At 41.3% G+C, this 22,477-nt stretch overlaps 1 protein-coding gene across 1 annotated transcript; it reads left to right on the top strand.

Moving 5' to 3' along the window:
* Nucleotides 1-23: 23 nt before the first annotated feature.
* On the top strand, nucleotides 24-14,301 carry LOC143288406 (dynein intermediate chain 3, ciliary-like). Its single transcript, XM_076596842.1, has 14 exons — nucleotides 24-150; nucleotides 1,278-1,485; nucleotides 2,370-2,531; nucleotides 3,068-3,186; nucleotides 4,378-4,520; nucleotides 5,213-5,326; nucleotides 5,759-6,015; nucleotides 6,811-6,990; nucleotides 7,496-7,539; nucleotides 8,241-8,376; nucleotides 8,628-8,774; nucleotides 10,474-10,569; nucleotides 11,464-11,616; nucleotides 12,048-14,301. Exons 2-14 carry the CDS (start codon nucleotides 1,303-1,305, stop codon nucleotides 12,123-12,125), a joined length of 1,812 nt encoding a protein of 603 aa, XP_076452957.1. The 5' UTR covers nucleotides 24-150; nucleotides 1,278-1,302; the 3' UTR covers nucleotides 12,126-14,301.
* Nucleotides 14,302-22,477: the final 8,176 nt, after the last annotated feature.

The raw sequence follows: 22,477 nt of genomic DNA on the forward strand, positions 1-22,477 counted from the left end.
CAAGAAAACAACCCGTCACGCATGCGCATTGCTGGCAAATAGGGTTTCCTGTTCTGATAGGTTGCCAGTAGTAACCATTCAAGCCAAGCTGGGCTGTGAGAAGCTGAAATAGAAAAGCCCGACCCGCAGACATAAACAGCTTTTTACCTGGTAAGATGCCATGCTTGTTTTTACGTCGATTACTTTTAATATTAAGGAATAACTGTGAGCATTAACGCTTCACATGAACTGAATATTTTTGTCGAATTTAGTCGTAACTGTGCAAAATAACCACTCGAACTTGATATGCCTTCACCATAGTGATTGGGATTCTTCTTCTTCTTTCCCTTGACTACCGCCTTCATCATTGTGAAGATTCTGTAGACTATACAGATTTAGCTTGTTGTTCGGCAGGTGTGACAATTGTTGTTACAATATTTCCAACATAAATGCATTGTGCACGTTTTCATTGCACATATCAAAATTACTGTTGTGCTTAGAATCATATTTCCTTGTTCCACGAAATTAAGCCGCACCTTCTTCTTCTTCTTCTTCTTCTCCACCTCGCCTCTTCCTACCCCCCCCCCCCCCCTCCCCCATTTTGAGAGTCAACACTTGTATTATCATGATACATTGTGAGAATCTGTAACATGAAAATAGAGGGGGGGGGGGGGGGAACTATGTGACAAATATATTTTCAAACTGATATCATTGATAAAGTTTTCAAATAGAAAATTAACATTGCTAGAAGAGCTTGTGCTCATCACTTCATGGAATGAACAGCCAACACATGCCACAATGATAATCCAGACCTGTACATTGCTGCCTTATGTCTTACCAAAAAACAAAAAAACAAAACCAAAAAAGAGGAGTGGATGATTATTGAAGGAGGAAGCTGGGGGCCTTACACATAAGGAGAGTGTTAAACTGTCTTGGTCTCATATAATTTACTTCATTAGCGTCAAGGGGAGGAAAATCCTATGAACAATTATAACTGATTACACCATACCATACAAGATGCACACCCAAAAATATAAGATAACATTATTAATCATGGGTATCAAACCTATCTTGGTATTAGTTGAATATGCAGAAGTTTAATCCACAGAGATGAAAAATGCAATGCTGTAAAGGTGTGTGTGTGTGTGTGTGTGTGTGTGTGTGTGTTAGCATTTGTACATATGTATGCTCATACATGTGTGTTTGTAGAATTTTAAAATGGTGTACAATTGTTGTTGAACCAATGAGTGTTCTATATTGTATTTGCTCATGAGCTCATGTTTTACATTTCTCTGCAGTGAGATAAGACAGTCAATCTCCACCATGGAGATCGTTTACGTATACACCAAAAAGAGGTCAGAGTTTGGCCGACAGTGCAACTTCTCTGACCGACCTGCAGAGCTTCATGTGGACATCACGCCTGATCCCACAGAGGCTGACAACTTCATTGAGCGCAACCCTGTGGACATTGGCATCCAGTGTGTGCAGGAAATGTCAGAACATGAGGTTAGTGTCTTTCTTTATGCACATGCCCTGGCATGCACTCACAGGATGTATGCACACACAGAGAAAGAGAGAGAGTAAAGAAGAGAAACAGATCAGAAGGAAACCAGTGTCACAGTTTAGAAAGCATACATATGCCAGGTAAACACAAAGGTATTTTGACTCTGGCGTATCTGCATACATACACCTGATTACAAGGCTGTGTAGATGTATGCAGGGCAGCATGTACCTCCTTATTTTCATTTTTCAATTCTTATTATACATGCACATCATTACTTCATTATTGTTGTCATTGTCATTAGTATTCAGGTGCATAATTATGTTTGGCAACATGCACCTCATTATAGATAATTGTAGACATGTGCTGGGCAACATACAGCTTATAATAAGGAAGTGTTGGTGTATTCAGGGCACACATGCACCTCACTATAAGAAAGTGTAGACCTGTGTGTGGGCAACATGCACCTCATTATGAGGAAGTGTGGGTGTGTGCAGGGTGACATTGATGATTGATTGTAATCTCACTCTCTGCAATCAGCTTCTGGTGCATACTGTCAGATGCAAATACTCCACAATCGGCAACCACTCCTTCTGTCTCTAGACCTTACACTTTGAACGGTTTCCCTCTTTTGCTTTATCAGATCCTTTCACTCAACTCTTTCAAGTCTGGCCTTAAAAACCTACCTCTTTTCAAATAAAACCACTATAGTTTTTCTATCCTTCTATATACATGTATTTATAAGTTTTGTCTTTTCATCCCTTTATTTCAGAGTTACACATGCATGTGAAAGTTGGGTTGAAAGTGCTTTGTTTCCACAAACACTTAGCACTACATAGATGCAACTATTGGTGGTGGTAGTTACAGCCATGGGTGTGAACGTGTGCAGGTGAATACAGAGCGCTTTGAGACAGGGTCACGAGGTATCAACCACACGGAGGGCGGGTGGCCCAAAGACGTCAACCCCCATGAGCTGGAGCAGGTGACCCGCTTCAGGAAGAAAGTGGAGAAGGATGAAGTCTACATCCAGACCATTCAGAACCTGGGAGGGGTGAGTTAATGCCTCTTGTCTGCCTTGTGCTGATGTGTCACTTGTCACTTCACCTGGACAGCTTTGTTTTCTGTGGCTTCCTATGTTATGAGTTGGCAAAATCTGTTGCAATAATTATGGTATCTTTTTACAGAAAAGTTTACTAGCATTTTGTTTTGGGCTTGGGGATAAGTTTTTTTTCTTAGTAAGTGAAGTCAGATTTATCTTTTTTTTATTTGTCTGCATGTTTAGTAGGGTATTTTTGTTGTTATTGAAAACTTACTAACTTGCTTTTTGAAAATCTAGTATTATATTTGCTTTAATTATGTCATGTGTTTGAATTGAAGTAACCACCCTCATAAGCCTTATCCAAACTCACTGTTGTTCATCACTTATCTGGTGATTTTGTATCACTATTGTTCATTGTTCATCAGATGATGGTGTATCACCATTGTTCATTGTTTGTCAGATGACATTAAATAACTGTTCTTCATCAGAAGATTCTTTGTCACTGTTGGTGCTGATGCTTACTAGGTGTTGATGATGTTTTCTGACAGGTTATGGAGCACTGCATCAGACAGAATAATGCCATTGACATCTATGAAGAATACTTTGAGGATGTACATGTGGATGAAGTTGATGAAACTCCTTCAGCCAAAACAATCAATGTGTTCAGGTCAGTGTCCCTGTTGAAAGCAGCTATAACTCAGTAGATGAAACTGCCTCTGTCAGGAAGTGGCTGATAGTTCCTTAATTAGTAGTGGTCCCAAACATAATTATTTCCTAGATTTTCTTACCCAGTGTGATGGTGATGGCATGGATCACTTCTATGACTAGCACTGTACCCAGTTAGTGGGATGGATAATTTTTGTATTTTGTATTTTGGCGTGCTTATTTGGCAAATCTATGTTCTCCCCTGCATGCACTCAACTCTACATCATACTTCTTTATTCTAACCTCTTGACTGCTGCTGATATGCATGCTTGTCAGTGAAGTATTGACAGGTCAATATGTCTGTTGCCTACCTTTATTTTTTTCGTCTTCCTTTTGTTTGGCAAAACCAATCTCAACACTGAAATGTATACAAAGTGCACTGATTACACTTCAAATTCATGCCACACTGACCTCATTTCATCGAAGTTCAGCAGTCAAGGGGTTAAAACCTGTTGATTTAGGCTGCGCATAACCCATTGTTCTGATCAAGTTGTGTTGTTGGAGTAGATTCAGAGACATCATATATCAAGTTTTCTACCTGTTACATTTGGCACCATTTTTAGGATCATTGCACTGTTCCTACCAATATGGGGTAGGAAATGCAGTCACTCAGCTCTGATCTAATAGCTGAGGTCGAGGCTACTAGCAGACATGAGTGATTACTAGCAGACATGAGTGATTACTAGCAGACATGAGTGATTACTACAGTCTGTTTTTGCCTGGTGTTTGAACTTTGTGGCTGAAGTGCAATTGAATGGAAATGTGAGGTGGTGGCACAGATCTCTACCTTGCTACATATTGCTCAATTTGCATGAAATTTGACATCAGACTTGTTTTCAAAGTGTGGATGTGTTTGCAAAGTGGATGTGAACAATTGGATTGACTTGCATTTATTGTTATCTGTGTTGTGTTTTGTAGTACCGAGGATCAAGTGAGTTTAGAGATGTTTGTCTTGTCATGTTGCACTGCACAGAAAACCAAGAGAAAAAAAAGAGATGTTTGTGTAGTGTCATGTCATGTTGTGTTGTACTGTACAGAGAGCCAAGGGAGAAATGAGATGTTTGTGTTGCATTATGTTTTATGTTTTGTCAAATTGTGTCTGTATGGAGAACCAAATGAGATAAAGAAAATTTTTAATGTTTGCCCTGCACAGAGACCCCAACGAGATCAAGAGAACAGCGACACACATCTCCTGGTTCCCAGATGGTCCTCGCAAGCTGGCGGTGGCATACTGCAACCTGGACTTCCAGGGCTCTGGCCCTGACACCAGCATGGACTCCTACATCTGGGACGTCGGTCAGTCCTGCCTTGTGCTCTTCTGTTGGTGTTTTGTACTGTGTTGCTCTTGGTGATGTTGTCCCTTTGCATTACATATTTAGTTGTGACAGTTTGGTGCTGCTCAGTTTTTAATTACCAAAAAGCATTGATTCAAAATGAAAGAGCTCAATTCATGTCATGTACTCATACACACTCACAGGCACACATGCATCTTTGCATACATCCCCCAAGCCACCCCCACCACCCCACACATATGTGTGTGTGTGTTAAACTGAAGAACACACACATACACACCTGTGCATGAGCGCACACACACATATACACCCATACATGTATACATGTGTGTACACACAAGTGCGTGTGCACACACACACACACACATACACACCTCCAGTAATAGTGTTATATCCCCATATCAATTGCTTAATTTTTCTACACATGTTGTCAGGATTTTTTTGTGTGTGTGCTTCATAGGATTCTTGCAAATTGCCCATTTGTGCATATTTTGTCCCCAAATCAAAACAATAATGTGAGCGCTGTGTTTTTGTTGAGCCTGATGTGGACATGGCATTCTGATGAATTTCAACTGACACAAATGCCAAAAACATTGCTGAAAGCTGTGTGGTTGTGCTGATGTGTTATGTATCCTGGCAGACCCTGTGAAGTGGCAGACTGAAACCCCAAGTGAAGGAGTGGACTTTGTGTTGCAGAGAACCCCAATAAACCTGAGATCACCCTGAAACCAGTGTCCCCTTTGGTGTGTCTGGAGTACAACCCCAAAGATTCCCACATTCTGCTGGGCGGCTGCTATAATGGACAGATAGGTCTGTCTGTCTGTCTCCCTGTGTCCTTGTCTCTCTTTCCCACATTCTTGCTGGGTGGCTGCTTTTATGGACAGATTGGTCTGTCTGTCTGTCTGTCTGTCTTCTCTCTCTTTTCCTCTCTCTCTCTCTCTGTCTTTTTTCTCTCTCTTTCTCTGTCTCCCCCCCCCCCCTTCATTTTTTGTTCCATCTCTGAACCAGTCTTAGTGTGTGAACATGTGTGTGTGTCTGTGTCTGTGTCTGTGTCTGTGTGTCTGTGTATGTCTGTGTCTGTATAACCTTACAAGAACACAATGTGTGGTCTGTGTGTGTGTTTCTGTGTCTGTGCCTGTGTGTGTCTGTCTGCATGTGTGTGTGTGTGTGTGTGTGTGTGTGTGTGTGTGTGTGTGTGTGGTTCATAACCTGACAAGAACACCTCACATGTGCTGCCTGCAGCGTACTGGGACACAAGAAAAGGGTCGCAGCCTGTGGAGATGACCCCCATTGAACAGAGCCACCGTGACCCTGCCTACAAAACCATCTGGATCCAGTCCAAGACAGGCACAGAGTGCTTCTCCGCCTCCACCGATGGCCAGGTCTTGTGGTGGGACATCCGGAAGATGGGAGAACCTACAGAGACACTGTACCTGGACAAGAAACAGGAGTTTAGCAAGGCCCAGGGAGCCTACAGTCTGGAATATGAACCCACCATGGTGAGTCTGTGTGTGCCTGTTTGTTTGTGACTGGTGAGGAGGAGGATAGGGTGCAGGGTTAACTGGTGTGGCAGACTGAGAGTCAGGAACCTACAGAGACACTGTACCTGGACAAGAGTGAGAGAGGAAATCTGGAGGTGTTTGAGTGGGGGTATAGCGGTAACTCAGCTGAGGGGAAAATGAGGTGTTAAGAGCCCTGGTGTTTTTGAGGTGCTTGTGAAAATATGTTTGGCAAGATTATTTACGTACATTTTCATTCTGGAAAGCATTTCAAGCAATATAAGATGTGTGTGTGTGTGTGTGTGTGTGTGTGTGTGTGTGTGTGTGTGTGTGTGTGTGTGTGTGTGTGTGTGTGTGTGTGTGTGTGTGTGTGTGTGTGTGTGTGTAAAGAGTAACAGGAGCCCATGCAAAAAGTGAGAAGGAGGGAGTATGGAGGGGGTGGGGGGATAGTGGTAACTAATTCTTTGGAAAATACCCAGAAGCTCTGTGGCTGTTTTGATTACCTGCAGCATACAGCTGCCTTCATCAAAGAGACTGGGGTGTCCATCTGACAAAGAAGAAGAAGAAGAAAATGAAGAAGATTCTTTGGAAAACGGAAATGTTCTAGAATAATAGTGTTGTTGTTTTTGACTGGAAATAAAAATGTGCTTGGCATGATTGTTTAATTACAGAAAAGTTTTGTTTCATTATTGAATACAGTTTTAACAATAATTATAAGATGTGTGTGTGTGTGTGTGTGTGTGTGTGTGTGTGTGTGTGTGTGTGTGTGTGTGTTACATGCATATGTGTGTGCAGCCCACCAAGTTCATGGTTGGCACAGAGCAAGGAGTCATCATGTCGTGCAACAGAAAAGCCAAGACACCTATGGAAAAGATCGTCGCCAACTTCACAGGACACATCGGCCCTGTCTATGCTCTGCAGAGAAACACACATTTCCCCAAAAACTTCCTCAGTGTGGGCGACTGGTGTGCCAGAGTAAGTCACCATTTCAATCAGTTTCAGTTCTCTGTCCAGATCTGGTCAAAACACATGGAGTAAATGGAGGGGGTGTGAATTTGGGGCACTAGCCATCAGTATTTTGTGTGTGTATATAAATCTGGTCAGAAGGTATGTAGTTAGTGAAGGGTGTGCAAGTTAAGGACACTGATCTTTGGTGTCCAGTGTACAGATCTAATCAGAGGGTATAAAGTAAGTGAAAGGTGTGAAGAATTTAAGATGCAGACTTTTGGTATTGTGTACCCCAGTATATAGATCTGTGAGATGTTACATAATAAGTGAAGTTGTGTGTCAGATTAAGCCACTGACCTTTGGTGTTGTGTGTGTACAGAGCTGTTCAAATGGTATACAGTAAGTGAAGTGTGTGTGAGTTTAAGGCACTGATATTCAGTGTTGTGCATTTACAAATGTGGTCAGACATTATGTAGAAAGTGAAAGGTGTGAAGGGTTTAGGATTCTGACCTTTGGTATTGTGTTTACACAGATCTGGTCAGAAGACATCAGGGAATCCTCCATCATGTGGAGCAAGTGAGTCAGTTCTGCTTCATATGTCCACCTGTATCTTTATGTGCCTGCTTCATATGTCCACCTGTGTCTTTATGTGCCTGTTTCATATGCCAAGCTGTGTCTTTATTTATCTGTTTCATATGTTCACCAGTGGTCTTCATATATCTTTCCTTTTGTATATGTGTCTTCTGTATTTCTGTGTCTGTCTTGACTTCTTTTTTTTTTTTTTTTCCAAACAAACACTTTATTGTAAAGAAAGCAATGTTTGCCTCAGATGATATTGTTTTTCTTCAACCTGACATGTACAGTGTTGACATTTGCCCCTCATCAGACCCTTGTTTTGAAAGAGACACAGTGCTGACATTTGTCAAAGACATATTTTCAAAGAAACATTTAACGGACCTCTTTTTCACAATGCACAACACTAACCTTTGCTTGGACAATACATTTTTTAAAGTGATTGTTTACATGCAGATAATACTTGTCATACCTGACAGATGGATACTGTAGTGATTGTTTCTGTACAAACAATACTCATCACACCTTATAGAATGATACTATGCGATTCTTTCAATGCAGACAATATTCATTACACATGATACATGAATTGACACTATATATGTGATTCTTTCAATGCAAACAATAGTCCTTACACCAGGCAGATGTGGTTGTTCCTATACAGACAATAATCATCACATTATCTGATGAATGTTTCTGTGCAGACAATACTCATCATATCTGACAGATGGATGCTGGAGTCCCATCAGGCCGTCTGTGTTCTTCATCACAAAGATGGATGGTACGATGGATGTGTGGGACATCATCTTCAAACAGAACGACCCCACACTTAGTCTACAGGTATGTCTGCCAGTGTGACAGGTGGGCAATTAGTCTATAAGCACACCTTTCTGTTTCATATGTGCTCTGGGGTGTCAGTTACAGTGTGTATGTGTGTTTGTGAGATAGGTATGTTTTAGACACTTCTGTGTGTGTCAGATAGCTTAACGCATGTGTGAGTTATGAAAATCAGAATAGAGAATACTGTATTGTATCCAGAATAGGAGAAAGTCATGTGGTGTCAAAAAATATATATATGTATGTGTGTGCAGGTGTCTGACGTTCCGTTGAACAGTCTGCGGGTTCAGGAACAAGGGCGTCTGGTGGCCTGCGGCTCCAAAGATGGCACCACCACCCTGCTGGAGCTGTCCGAGGGGCTGTACACTCTGCAGAGAAACGAAAAGAACCTGGTCACCAACGTGAGTTGGCCCCGCACACTGCCTTTGTTTATTGCTGTTGTACACACAACTGTGCACTTTAGTTTGAACACAGAGAGACTGAAAGAACTCGCAGGCAGAGTGTGGTGTGTGTGTGTGTGTGTGTGGAGGAGGGGGTGCCTCATCTGTCTCTGTGTGAATACTCCTTCTGCTTCTTCTTCTTCACATGGACGTATCTTCCTTACAAGGTGATTTAGACATGTATGCATTCATTCATTTTTGCACACATTTACGCACTCATACAATGGGTATGGAGAGTGAGGGTGGGGGATAATATAATAATAATAATAATAATAATAATGGTATTTATATAGCGCTGAATCTTGTGCAGAGACAAATCAAAGCGCTTTCGCACCAGTCATTCACAGGCATGCATAACTCTAAAACTGTAGAAACTAAAGACAAGGAAGGGCTGGCAAGGGAGGCTATTTTGGGAAGAGGCGGGTTTTAAGGCCAGACTTGAAAGAGCTGAGTGTGGAGACTTGACGAAGTGAAAGAGGAAGTTCATTCCAATCGCAAGGTCCAGAGACAGAGAAAGAACGGCAGCCAACAGTCAAGTGTTTTAATCTGGGTATGCGTAAATAGAGTGGATCCGAAGCCGATCGTAGTGAGCGAGATGGAGTGCAGAGGTGAAGGCAGCCGCAGAGATAGGAAGGGGCAGTTTTGTGAATGCATCTATAACGTAGAGTGCTGATCTTGTACTTTATTCAGTGTGAGACAGATAGCCAGTGGAGATGTTGAAAAGAGGAGTCATGTGCTCAGATCTTTTCTTTCTGAGGATGAGTTGGGCAGCAGAGTTTTGTATGCGCTGAAGGGACTGAATGGATGAAGCAGGCAAATCAGACAATAGAGAGTTAGAGTAGTCAAGGCGAGAGAGAATGAGAGAAACAACAAGTCTAGATGTTGCGTCAGTGGACAGATATTTCCGGATGGCACTGATGCGCTGCAGTTGACAGTAGCAGGACTGACATGTCTGACTGATAAATTTTTGCATGGACAGTGTATTGTCAAGGACAACACCGAGGTTCCTGACTGACGTGGAAAGAGGGATGGATGTACTGCCAAGTTTGATTGTGTAAATTGTGATGAAAGCGAGTTTGTGTTTAGTTCCTATGATCATTGCTTCAGTTTTGTCCGCATTCAATTGTAACTTGTTTCGAGTCATCCAGTTTTGAATGTCCAGGAAGCAGTCGGATGTTTCTTGCAAGAGCGACAACAATTTTTCAGGGGTATCACTCTTCTGGAGTTGAGTGTCATCAGCATAAGAATGAGACGTGGGGCAACATGAACACATCGATGTGTGTATTATAAACAGTCCTGCTGTCCACAGAGAGCCATGCATCTGCTGTCCCAATTGTACTTTGCTCATACAGATGAAGAGAAAAGTCTACCACAGTTCTAGACAAAAAAATATAAAGAAATTTGGTAAAGACAAAAAATCAGTATGAGCACAGCAGGCATACACAAGGAAAATCCAGCATAAGCATAACATGCACACCACATGCATGCACACACACATACACATACACATACACATACACTCACACAAGCACACACACACACACACACACACACACACACACACACACACACACACATGCCTGTGCACACATGTATTTACATAAAAAGTGTATATTGAGAGGAACGCTACGTGCACAGTGACTGTGCTGTTGGTGTGCAGATGTTTGAGAGAGAGACACGGCGTGAGAAGATCCTGGACGCGCGTCACCGGGAGATGAAGCTGAAGGAGCGCAGCAAGAGTCAGCAGGACGGCAAGGTGGGTGGGGGAGGGTGTGAGGAGATGGGGGTAGCTTGGAAAGGTCATGGGTTACAGGGTGGATGGGGAGGGTTGGAGGGGGGATGAAGGTAGCTTTTCTGGAAGGGTCATGGGTTACAGGTTGGATGGGGAGGGTTTGAGGGGGGATGAAGGTAGCTTTTCTGGAAGGGTCATGGGTTACAGGTTAGATGGGGAGGGTTGGAGGGGGGATGAAGGCAGCTTTTCTGGAAGGGTCATGGGTTACAGGTTGGATGGGGAGGGTTGGAGGGGGGATGAAGGTAGCTTTTCTGGAAGGGTCATGGGTTACAGGGTGGATGGGGAGGGTTGGAGGGGGGATGAAGGTAGCTTTTCTGGAAGGGTCATGGGTTACAGGTTGGATGGGGAGGGTTGGAGGGGGATGAAGGTAGCTTTTCTGGAAGGGTCATGGGTTACAGGTTGGATGGGGAGGGTTGGAGGGGGATGAAGGTAGCTTTTCTGGAAGGGTCATGGGTTACAGGTTGGATGGGGAGGGTTGGAGGGGGATGAAGGTAGCTTTTCTGGAAGGGTCATGGGTTACAGGTTGGATGGGGAGGGTTGGAGGGGGGATGAAGGTAGCTTTTCTGGAAGGGTCATGGGTTACAGGTTGGATGGGGAGGGTGCAGCTAATGCACTACCATGGAGTGCAGAGATGGTGGGGAGGGTGGTAGTGTGAGGATGTTGGGAGTGTAGCTTGGAAAGGTCATGGGTTACAGAGTGGGTGGGCAGGGTGGTACTGATGCATTGCCATCGAGTGTGGGGCATGGGGGGCATGGGTGGGGAGAGATGTATATATTCATCAGTGAACCCATATTGTAGCCAGTCCAAAGGAAACAATATTAAAGTAATCTCTGTGTGTGTGTGTGTGTGTGTGTGCAGGAGGAGGATGCGAAGGCGGCCGACGACGAAGAAGCCCCGCTTGATGAGGATTTGTATGCGAAAGCGGAGAAGGACTTCTGGGATGTCATCCAGACAGAGAAGAAGAAGCAACCTGACCCCTCTCAGGACCTGGAGAAAACTGACACTGGCAAGGTGAGAATCTTACCCCTTTCCAACACCTATCTCTCTCTCTCTCTCTCCACACTTATACACATCTGTTCACAATCCTACACATTAATACACACTTGTTCATAAACACTCACATAGATGCAAATGTACATGCTTGCTCATGTATTTGCAAGCACACATGTGCACATACACATACACACACACCCGTGCATGTGCATGCACCCATCCTACTCACACATGAACAAGCACACATAATATACAAACAGAAACCCTGCACAGAGAAGCAAAAACGGTTTGTCAGGGTGATACTTGTACATAAAGCAGCTCTAGCAAAAATGACATACAAACAGAAATGACAACCACATACACATGTAATTGGTAAAGATGACATGCACACATACTGACAAAAACAGTGACCATGTAGTGATAACCAACACTGTCTTGTTGTCTTGCAGGCATCACCCATTGCAGAGGAGGGTGATGGAGAGGAGAAGACCAACGGTGCTCCAGAGACGGAAACCAAGAAGGATTAAACTCAGACCACTGATCGAACACTGCTTTGTCTCCCTCCCTCAGTCCTTCCATCTTGTACTGGCCATCACACCTGGTCATTTTGCATCTTTTTGTACAATGACAGTCACATCTTGTGTTAAAACACTATCATGCCTCGTCATAAAATGACGATCAGATTGGTTTTGAAAGGACTGCCACATCTTGGCCATTTTCTATGTGTCCCAACTGAGTTTTTGGATTAAAACATTTGTAATTTTGGAATGACTGCCAGACTCTTATTGAATAACTGACATCCACACAATAACAGCTTCAGCATTGTGTTTCCTCTTCTCTTACTTGCTGACATGTCTGTCTTCTTGATTCCTGATGATGATGGATACTGCTAACAGTGGACCCTCTGGTTGAATGTATCAAAGACAATGAAACCACTCACAGGCTTGTCAGGAGTCCTCACATTCACTGAAACATCAGCCCTATGCTTTACAGAGAGCGACTACTCAGAAAATCATGCAATGATTCTGTGTTGTAATTTTTTTTCGACCACAGTGAGTTCCTTGGGATGTAGTTTCAGATGTGTGAAAAATGAAGTTTTTGTTTGCTATTCCTTGTTGGAAAAGTTAGCAACAGAGAATGAGTGCTGTTGTTCTGATGTGTCTTGCCTGTCATGCACAGGTCAACATACCCAAGCTGTGATATTAGTAAAGTGAAACTCTGACATCTATGTATATAATAATTATGAACTGTGATATCCATGTCATGAATTGGGTTGTTTCACCAGCATCACACAGCTCCCTGAAGCATCAGAATTGTCCTAAATGAGAGAGAAATAAGTGCCCATAGATTTCTGTGCCTGGGTGGGAATGGAAGGCCTGGGACAGACCAGCGAGGTGTACCCAATGCTTGTGCGAAGACTTTGGGTGTCAGAATGAGAATAACATCATTCTACCCACAAGATCCCACCACACATTTTTCTTTTTCTTTTCAAACAAAATTTTCCTTGCTTGCTTTGCTGCTATGACAACCAACTTTTTATTTTGTTTTATAAATCCAAATTTTCTTCACAGTTTTTGTTTGTCATCATTTCCTTTCCAAACATCCACTTACCTTGTGAATGGTGAAGTACAATTTCTGCAAGTCTGTCTTTTCTCGCCTTCTGTTGTTTGTTGTTTTTATTTTCACATCTGTGATTAAAGGACTAGTGCAGGATGCTGGCAGGCCAGAGGAAAGAAAGGGAACAAAGACTCCAAAGGCTGACAGTTGTTGACCATTACTGTATTGTTTGGGAGATAGAATCTTGTCACAGAGCTAGCGTTGTTCATATATATGTTTTGTGCCTCAGAAAGAAGGGGAAAATCACTCACTTGACACAGAAATATAGTGCTATCTGTACTGTGACTTTTTACTGTCCTCACAACACAGTCTGTACCATTCATTTATACAGCACTCTGAAAGTGTACAAAAGAATTGTGGGAAATTTGTTGGCTGTGTTTCAGAGGTAGGGGAGATCACTGTATGTCAGAGGGGAGATTACTGTGTGCCAGGACAGGAAGTGTGTTGGTGAGATCACAGTGTGTCTGTCAGGACAGGAAGTGTGAAGGGGGGATCACAGTGTGTCGGGACAGAAAGGCAGTTTGAACAGTGTGCTAGAACAGAAACGTGTTAGTCAGCACAGGCATCATGGCATTTACCAATTGTTGGGAGGGGGCCAAAGTTAGAGATTAGGAGATAACACCAAAGGGGATTAGAGGTAAGTGAGCAACACCAAGGGGGCGCAGAGATCAGCAGAGAAACACCAAGGGGGCTAGAAAGCTCAACAATCAAAGCAAGTCATCTGAGATCAATCTGTAGAATCCTGTTTGTTTAGGAGGGATACGTACTACAAAAATGAGAACACATGGAAACCAAAAGGCTTCATTTTGTGCTATAATTCAGCCAATGTAAAGACATTTATTCAGTCAGACAGCTGTTATATTTCTGTGCCACCTGACAACCAGTGATTGTCACATTGGGAGTTGTCAGGGGAAAAAAAGTCAGTCAGCCATCACAGCCATGGTCATTAGGGCCAAGGAACAGGATACCAGCTCTGTTTTCATATAAAACTGGAAGGTGGTTTTCTTTGAGAAAAAATCGTATGTGGTATTAAGGCACATGAAAAGTGTATTATTTCAGAATATGAATAAAAGTGTATGATGTTCATTGGTTTTGTTATCTGTGTGAGAGAGTGAGAGAGAGAGAGAGAGAGAAAGAGAGAGAATGTGTGTGTGTAAGAATTAATGACATGTTTTCAGCAACAATAAAAAACAAAACAAAAAATCTTCTTCAAATTAAAACTGTCAAATCTGCTACCTAGAGTTAGGCAGAATAAGCCTCAAGATGCAACAAAAACCCTTATCTGTTCCCTAGTCCTACCTAGGCTTGACTACTGTGATTCCTTGCTCGCTGGATGCCCCAACTTGTTATCCTGACTTCAGAGAGTCCAATACCATGCTGCACAACTTGTCTTGCGTTCTCCCAAATCTGCTTATATTACTCCTATCCTTCATTCCCTCCACTGGTTACCTATTTAGAAAAGAACAGATTACAAACTCTCTCTCTGTGCTACAAATTCATGAATGGCATGGCTCCTTCTTACTTTTCTGAGCTTCTGCATCATTACTCTCCATCTTGCCAGCTCCGGTCATCATCCCTCCTACATCTTGTGTGGAATGGGTTTTGTGAGATGGAGTTGGAGTGGAGGGATTTGTGAGTACAGGTGTACTTGTGTGTTTTTAGTGTGCATATGTCATTGTGTTTTTCATAGTAAACGCCCAGGGCTTTAGTATCATTAGATTGGGTGTACCAAATGTCCTTTTATTGTTATTAATTTTTTTTTTTTTTAAAGCACATATACTTTTTTATCATTAAGCTGGTGATTGTGACATATAAAAAGAGAAAGAACAAGGGTGGTGCTGCACTGCACTCTCCCTAGGGAGATCAACCCTAATTTCACACACAGCCATAGGTTGTGACAGAAAGTATTACATTTCCTTTTACTGCATATGATTTATACTGCTGTTGAGCAGTGAGGGTTTCTGCTCATACAAAATACTGTATTCACACTATGGTAACCCAGCTGTTTCACCAGACTTTTCCATCTCTGAAAAGAAGTTTTTCAAGACTTGTGCAACAGTCCTGGAAACCAGTCCCCCCACCCCCCCTCTGTCACCCCACCCCCCACCCCCAACAGATTCATATCAATCAAGTAATCCTGACCAATCAATCAGTCAATCCATAAACAATCACATGTGTTCTGAAGCATTTCAGATTTTTTTTTCCAAATATTTATTATGAAGCAAACAGTACAACCAAACACAGGCCTGTAACAGTGTACACTGGACAGGTAAACACACAGATGTGTCTGTACAGACTACTTGTCAGTTTTGGTCTTCACAACAATGCACCACATGCTGCAGGAACTATACATCAACTTCCCTCATTCTCAAAACTGTCAACTGGCAGTGAACTTCACCAAACTGCAGGGATGTTTCAACATATACACCATGAAAACAACATTTATAATGGATTACAAGTGCAAAGCACACTCACCCCTCTCCTCTTTTAAGGAATCTGAATATTTCCTCATCAGCAACATAGTAATGGCAACAGCAACAAAAACAAAGAAAATTACAAAAAATACCACACACAAAGTTTCCATATGTGCAGTGTACAGAAAGAGCAGCAGTGGCAGTGTGAAATGGGATTCCCCCCCACCCCCACCCCTCCTTCCCAAGTCATTAAAAAATAAAAAATTTTTTTTTTCATTGTAAAAAAAAAAAAAAAAAAAGAGAAGAAAGATCACATATGCAGACCTGTATCTGGTTAAATGCATTAGCCTTCATTGCACATAAATAGGACATTTATACCTTACTGTCTGTGTACCTTTACCACCTCTGCCATCACTGCCACTGCTCACAGTCAACAGAAACTTAACAATGATACTGATAGGATCAGGGAGATAGGGATGTACAAGGTCACAATACTTACTGGAGTTGTGCAAATGCTTTATGACACAAGACATGGTGATAGTGTGCAGCAGAGAGACAGGAAACCACATCACTATGTGTGGAAACACCAAAAGGCACAGCGATAGTGTGGGGCAGAGAGACTGCAAGATACCAGATCACTATGCTCACTAATGTGCGGAAACACCTAAAGACACAAAGATAGTGTGGCTCAGAGAGAATGCAAGTTACCAGGTCGCTATACTCACTTATGTGTGGAAATACCTACAGATACAGTAACAGTGTGGAGCAGAGACAGAAGTTACCAGGTCACTAAACTCACTGATGTGTGGAAACAACTTAAGACACTGTGATCGTGTGGAGCAGAGAGACTGGAAGTTGCCAGATCACTATGCTCACTGAGCTGTGGAAACACCTACAGATACAGTAACAGTGTGGAGCAGAGACAGAAGTTACCAGGTCACTAAGCTCACTGATGAGTGGAAACAACTTAAGACACTGTGATCATGTGGAGCAGAGACAGAAGTTACCAGGTCACTAAGCTCACTGATGTGTGGAAACACCTAAAGACACAAGACACAGTGACGTTGTGGATCAGAGAGATTGGCTGGAAAAAAGTCACAATGCTCACTAAAATATGGAACACCTTACAACACAAGACACAGTGATACTGGGGATTAGAGAAACTGGATGGTATAAGGTCACAATGTTCACAGATGTGTGGAAACATCTTAATACACAAGACACACTGGCTGTGCGGAGAAGAGAGAGAGAGAGAGAGAGAGAGAGAGAGGAACGTACTTGGTCACAATAGTGCTGTATGAAAACACCTTATGACACAAGACACTGTAACAGTGAGGATCAGAGACGGAGGCATATGTCACAATGTTGACTGATGTGTAGAAACACCAAAAGACACAAGACACACAGATAGCCAGGAACATGGAGATAAGAAGGTACGTGGCCATCATGCACACTGCTGTGTGATTAACACCTCAAGACACTAGCTACAATGACAATGAGGATAAGAGATATATGGAGGTACTAGATTAGATTTCACAGTGCTCATTGCTGCACGGAAAACTCACCATAAGACACAACAGCAGTGATAGTGAGGGTCAGAGAGATGGGGAGGTATCAGCTCATTCATACATACATATGCATAAAAACAGAATGGCAAACATGAGCATTAATGAGGGATTTTTTAAACCTACGCCCCTACCTCCACCCCCAGCACAAATCAGTTATTGGATTTAAAGGTTAAAATCCATAAATCAAGACACTTCTTGATGCTTCTTCCTTATGAAATATGTAGACACCAGGGCCTGGATTTATTATTCACTCTACCAAAAGCATATCATACATCATCCAGTCAACCCTTCAGGCTTGTAGTGCACCTTCCAGTTTTAAATCCTTGGATTTTCTATCAAGAGTTCCTTTCAGTCCCCTCTGGATTACTGTCCCTTGTTACTGGTTAACAATGGCCATGTCTGGTATTTTCGACATATTTTACAGATTTCAAGAAAAAATTAGACTTTTACTGTAGTTTCTTTCCCCTTCAGTGGATGCTTATTAGTTTTTGAAAGACATGTTCTCAACAAGACAGAAGTCCCTGCCAATTTACATGGAGTTTCTCTTTGCTTAAATGAAAATGTTTCTGTCTGGTTAGAAGCCAGGAACAAGCAACACACAAACCCACTCTGCACCGTGAAACAGCTATTGGTTGGAATGCATGCTAACATCCCCCCCCCCAATTCTATTGTTAAAAGTAAAATCAAAACTGTTTTTTTAGGCTTCTTCCAATTTCTATTAGAAACAGTCACACCAAAGCCTATTATTGTGTGTGTGTGTGTGTGTGTGTGTGTGTGTGTGTGTGTCTTGTGTAGTTAAGAGTCATTCTGTGTGGTCTGTCCAGAATTTCTTTTTTTCTTTTCTTTTAACTGTGAACAAGAAATAGAATGTCATGCTGTCTTAAAGCTAACTTAACCAAAGGCTAATCTGGTAACAAACCAGGAAAGAACAAGAAAATCTTGTGGATCCAGAGGCTTCATGAAATAAACCATTTTATCCAGAGCAATTATACCACTATAATTGGTATATGTGAAAAGAATTAGTTCTCCTCAGAGTTTAAAAAAATTTTGGTTATAAAAGACAAAGTGTTTTAAATGAAAATAAACTCGTTAAAGTTTAACACACACACACACACACACACACATCAACATTCATATTTACATACATATATACATACAAACATGTATAAATACATACACACAACAACCATATTAAGAGTTATTTCATAAACTCACTTTGTTCATTCATGTATGCATAAGCCAAAAAGTGGTGGCAGGTTCAAATGATGTTCAATTGGCTAAATGCCCTTTTGTAACAAATGTCAACACAACACCATGCTATGCAAATAAAAAATGTTGGGCTTTAAAACTCACTAATTACATTCGGACAGCATGGCTGTACCCATTCAGCAAAGCTGATAGATCTTGTTATGGAACTGCTCTGCATGCAGCCATTTAAGTGAATTTAGTATATCTAGCTCAATGACTGCTTTGTATACAGCCATGCTGCACCATTTGATAGATCTAGTCATTTGACTGCTCTTCAGATAACCATGTTGTACCAATGCAGCAGAGTTGATAGATCTAGATCTAGATCTAGTTCACTGGCTGTTCTGCACATTGCCATGCTGTGCTCAAATGGACACAATACTGGAGCATTCTACAAACCTCAGTGACTGGTTTGAACAACAGCTACAAACATGTACAACACTTAGAGCACTACAAAAGTTCAAGTCTCTAACTTGAGCTATCTGTGACCTTGTTTGAATGCTGTCTAACAACAGTAAAACAACCAAGAGCTTTCCCAAGGTTTGTTAGTCTCTAACTAACCTTGTTTGAACAATGGATTACAACATTGTTTATGAGAACTTTCTGAAATTTCACAAAGTCTCAATAACCTTTATTGAAACAATGGACTGCAACACAAAGAGTGTTTCAACAGGTCTCCAAATACCTCAGTGACCTTGTTTGAACAATTATTCTTCTCTATTAACTGTGTGAAGTGCCACTGGGGCACCACACAGATTGAAATCCTCCAGGTCTGTCAGTTGTGTGTCAAAGCCTGGGTCACTGTATTTGGTTTTCCCGTCCATTCTGCAATGTTGTCAGTCTGTTTTTTGTTGTTTTTCTTTTGTCTTCCTCTCTCTTCCTTAAGTTTCTTGGGGAGCTGTTTTAGCAAGGACATTGGATCTACATAGCTATTCCTATGTTGTTTTCTAGACCGATATCAGCAAATCTTCATATAGTGCAATCTCCTGCTTGATGGTGCGCTTGTTCTTTGGTGACGAGTTCAGTGTATCTGATCTTAAGTACATTGTGAAAACACCCCAGTTCCATTGCCTGGATTCTCTTTATATATCCATGAGGGTCCATGCAGGAAGATGGAATATACCAGTACACACAGGAGCTTGATCCTGTGTTTCATGGAGATGTTGTCCTTCCATAGAGGTTTCAGTCTAAACAGTGCTGATGTAGTCTTTGCTACCCTTGAGAGGATTTCTGATTATCCCTTTTGATGCTGGATTCCAGAGAAGAGAACTGCTGAACAGCTCCTATCCCTGAACAATTATATCAACAATAACAGTGGTGCTGTGAATGGCCATCAACTTAAAGTCTTTTTGGCACTGAACAACACAGCATATCTTGTCAGTTTCATCCAGTATTTTAACAACTTTGGTGTGTTCTTGCTCACTACTTGCCAGGCCATTGATGTCATCTATAAATCAAAGGTTCTTGATGGTTCTTCCTACAGTGCTGATTGTGCTGACACAATCTTCAAGTGCGTCAGTCATGATGTGTTCTATGAATATGTTGAATAGTATGGGAGACGCAAAGTATCCCTGATAATGAACTCCATCATAAGTATTAGAAAGTATGGAAGCACCCTTTGGAAGCATCAAACTGGTCAATTTGGAGTACAGTTGTTGGATGGTGTTGATAAGCTTTTGCACAATGTTAAATTTCTTTATTGTGGTTCATTATGCCTCTTGCCAGATGCCATTTAATGCCTTCTTAGTTTCCGTAATGGACTGCAAGAATACGAGCTTTCCAAAGTTCCCTAAATCTCCATATAACCTTGTTTAAACAATGTATTTTAAGACCAAGAGCGCCTCAAAAGTTCCTGATGTCTCTCAATCATTATTTCTTTTAACAATGACAATATATATGAATAAATGAAAACTCCAATTCCCAGTCCTTGAATGAACTTGTTGGGATAAGCGAAAGGATTATAAATTGATGGTAACAGTCCATGGATGAAGAACTGAATATCATAAATGTACTGAAATAATGTCCAAGATGTTTGCATACTTGTGTGGAGTGGAGAGAGGTGAAGAGTGGATGGAAAATCAAAACATTTGTACTCATTCAGTGATCATGGTATGCAATGATTAAGTCATTCCAGACAAAATAGTACTTAACTGTAATAAAAGAGGAGTTTCATCTTTCAATTTTCCTCCCGAGAACTTTAGTTTATGTTGATGCAAACTGAGCTCAAGGAATATGTTTCTCCTTTATTCAAACAAGACATGGATATCAAAAGCTACACAGTTTAAGTTTGTTCTTCCAGTTTTCTCTCCCTGAGCCTGAGACACACTACATGGTCAGAAACACAATAAACATGAAGAGACATTAACAAGAAAAAACAAATCTCTATAGAAAGGACACAAACAACACATTCCCGTGCAAAAATAAGGGCACTAACATTACCAATGTATGATATACAGACACATGGTTACAAAAGGGCACTAACACCGACAACATATATAGACAAACTATTACAAAACGAAATGGTACTACCAGTAACCATGTACATATAGACACATTATAACAACAGAATTGGCACTAACAATAGGAACATATATAGACACACTATCACAAAAGAAAGGGTATTGACAGTAACAACATACACTGATTCAGAAACATTATCACAAATGACCAGCAACACACAAAATATTATGAAAGATAGGGCACTAACAACACACGGACACATTTTTACAAAATGACACACTAATAAGGGCGTGAACAGAAATAACGCACAGACACGCTAATACAAAAGAAAGGAAATTAACAGCAGCAATACACATACACAATGACACAAAAGACAGGACATAAACAGTACCTAACAACATATAGGCACACTGATGAAAAAAAAGGGCATTAACAGCAGTAATATAGAGACATGGAAATACAAAAGGAAATTAGCAATAAAAATACACAGACACAGTGACATGAATAGAAAAGAGAGTAATTACAGTAAAACACCCAGACACATGAACTCTGAGTGAATGAATGCTGTAGTGTTCCAGTAGTAAGGAACAGTTTCAGTTGAAGAAATGCTAGAGCGTTATAACCGACTGAAAATATTTATTTCCATGGGCTCTCTTGTGACTGGATTACCACAGGAGCAAACTTTAGCATCATCAGCAAGTCTAAGGTTGAATGGAAAGATTGATCGGGTGATCCAATGTGCAGTGTGTTGATATCAAGTCAGAGTCTGAGAGCACAAAGGCTCTGCTGCTTTCTTGTCAACAACGGCATCTCAAGCGAGCTCTTCTCAGTATGTTGCACCCAAAAGCAGACAACAAAGTCAGCGTTTTACCATTGCTGAAACCTAAACTGATAAAAATGCAAGGTTTGGACACTGAGGAGGTTGGTAAAGATGAAGAAGTCAGTGTTTCAAGTGATCAAAGGAATATGTCAGATGAATCCGACACTGACTAAACATCAGACAGTGAGTGGGGCTGGGATGGTGGGTGTTTACATAACACAATAGGAGAAAAAAGGGGCCACATTTTGTGACTGAAAATGAGGGTGTGTTTCCAAAGCTCTGTATTTATCAGCCGAGTGCCATACCTTCATTGACAATCTTTCAAATCTGTAAATGACTCACAGTTTACCCGTTTTACAACTTAAAAAGTATCAACATTTATACATTAGTCCATGTATATATTGTCCCTTTTCCTGTATACTGTATTTCCATGGACGTAAAGTATATGAATGTGCTCTTTAATACTGAGGTAAAAAACTTCAGTACTTTCTAACCAAGCATGCCATTAATCAGTTCTAAAAATTTCATTTTCTGATTTTGTATTTTGTATTTTTGTGTTTTTTTTTTTTCCTGTCTTTAAAAATGGGTCAGATATGGGGAAAATGAAGGGAGAAAACCTGCTGTCGCAAGTGAGTTTGTGCCAAGAACAGGCATTAACAGTAACAAAATGTAAACTCTATTACAATAGAAAGGGCTCTAGTAACACACAGATGCAATACAAAAGACATAAAAATAGTTGCAATAAAGAGACA

The sequence above is a fragment of the Babylonia areolata genome, chromosome 1 (genome assembly GCF_041734735.1).
Source record: "Babylonia areolata isolate BAREFJ2019XMU chromosome 1, ASM4173473v1, whole genome shotgun sequence".
NCBI lineage: Eukaryota > Metazoa > Mollusca > Gastropoda > Neogastropoda > Buccinidae > Babylonia > Babylonia areolata.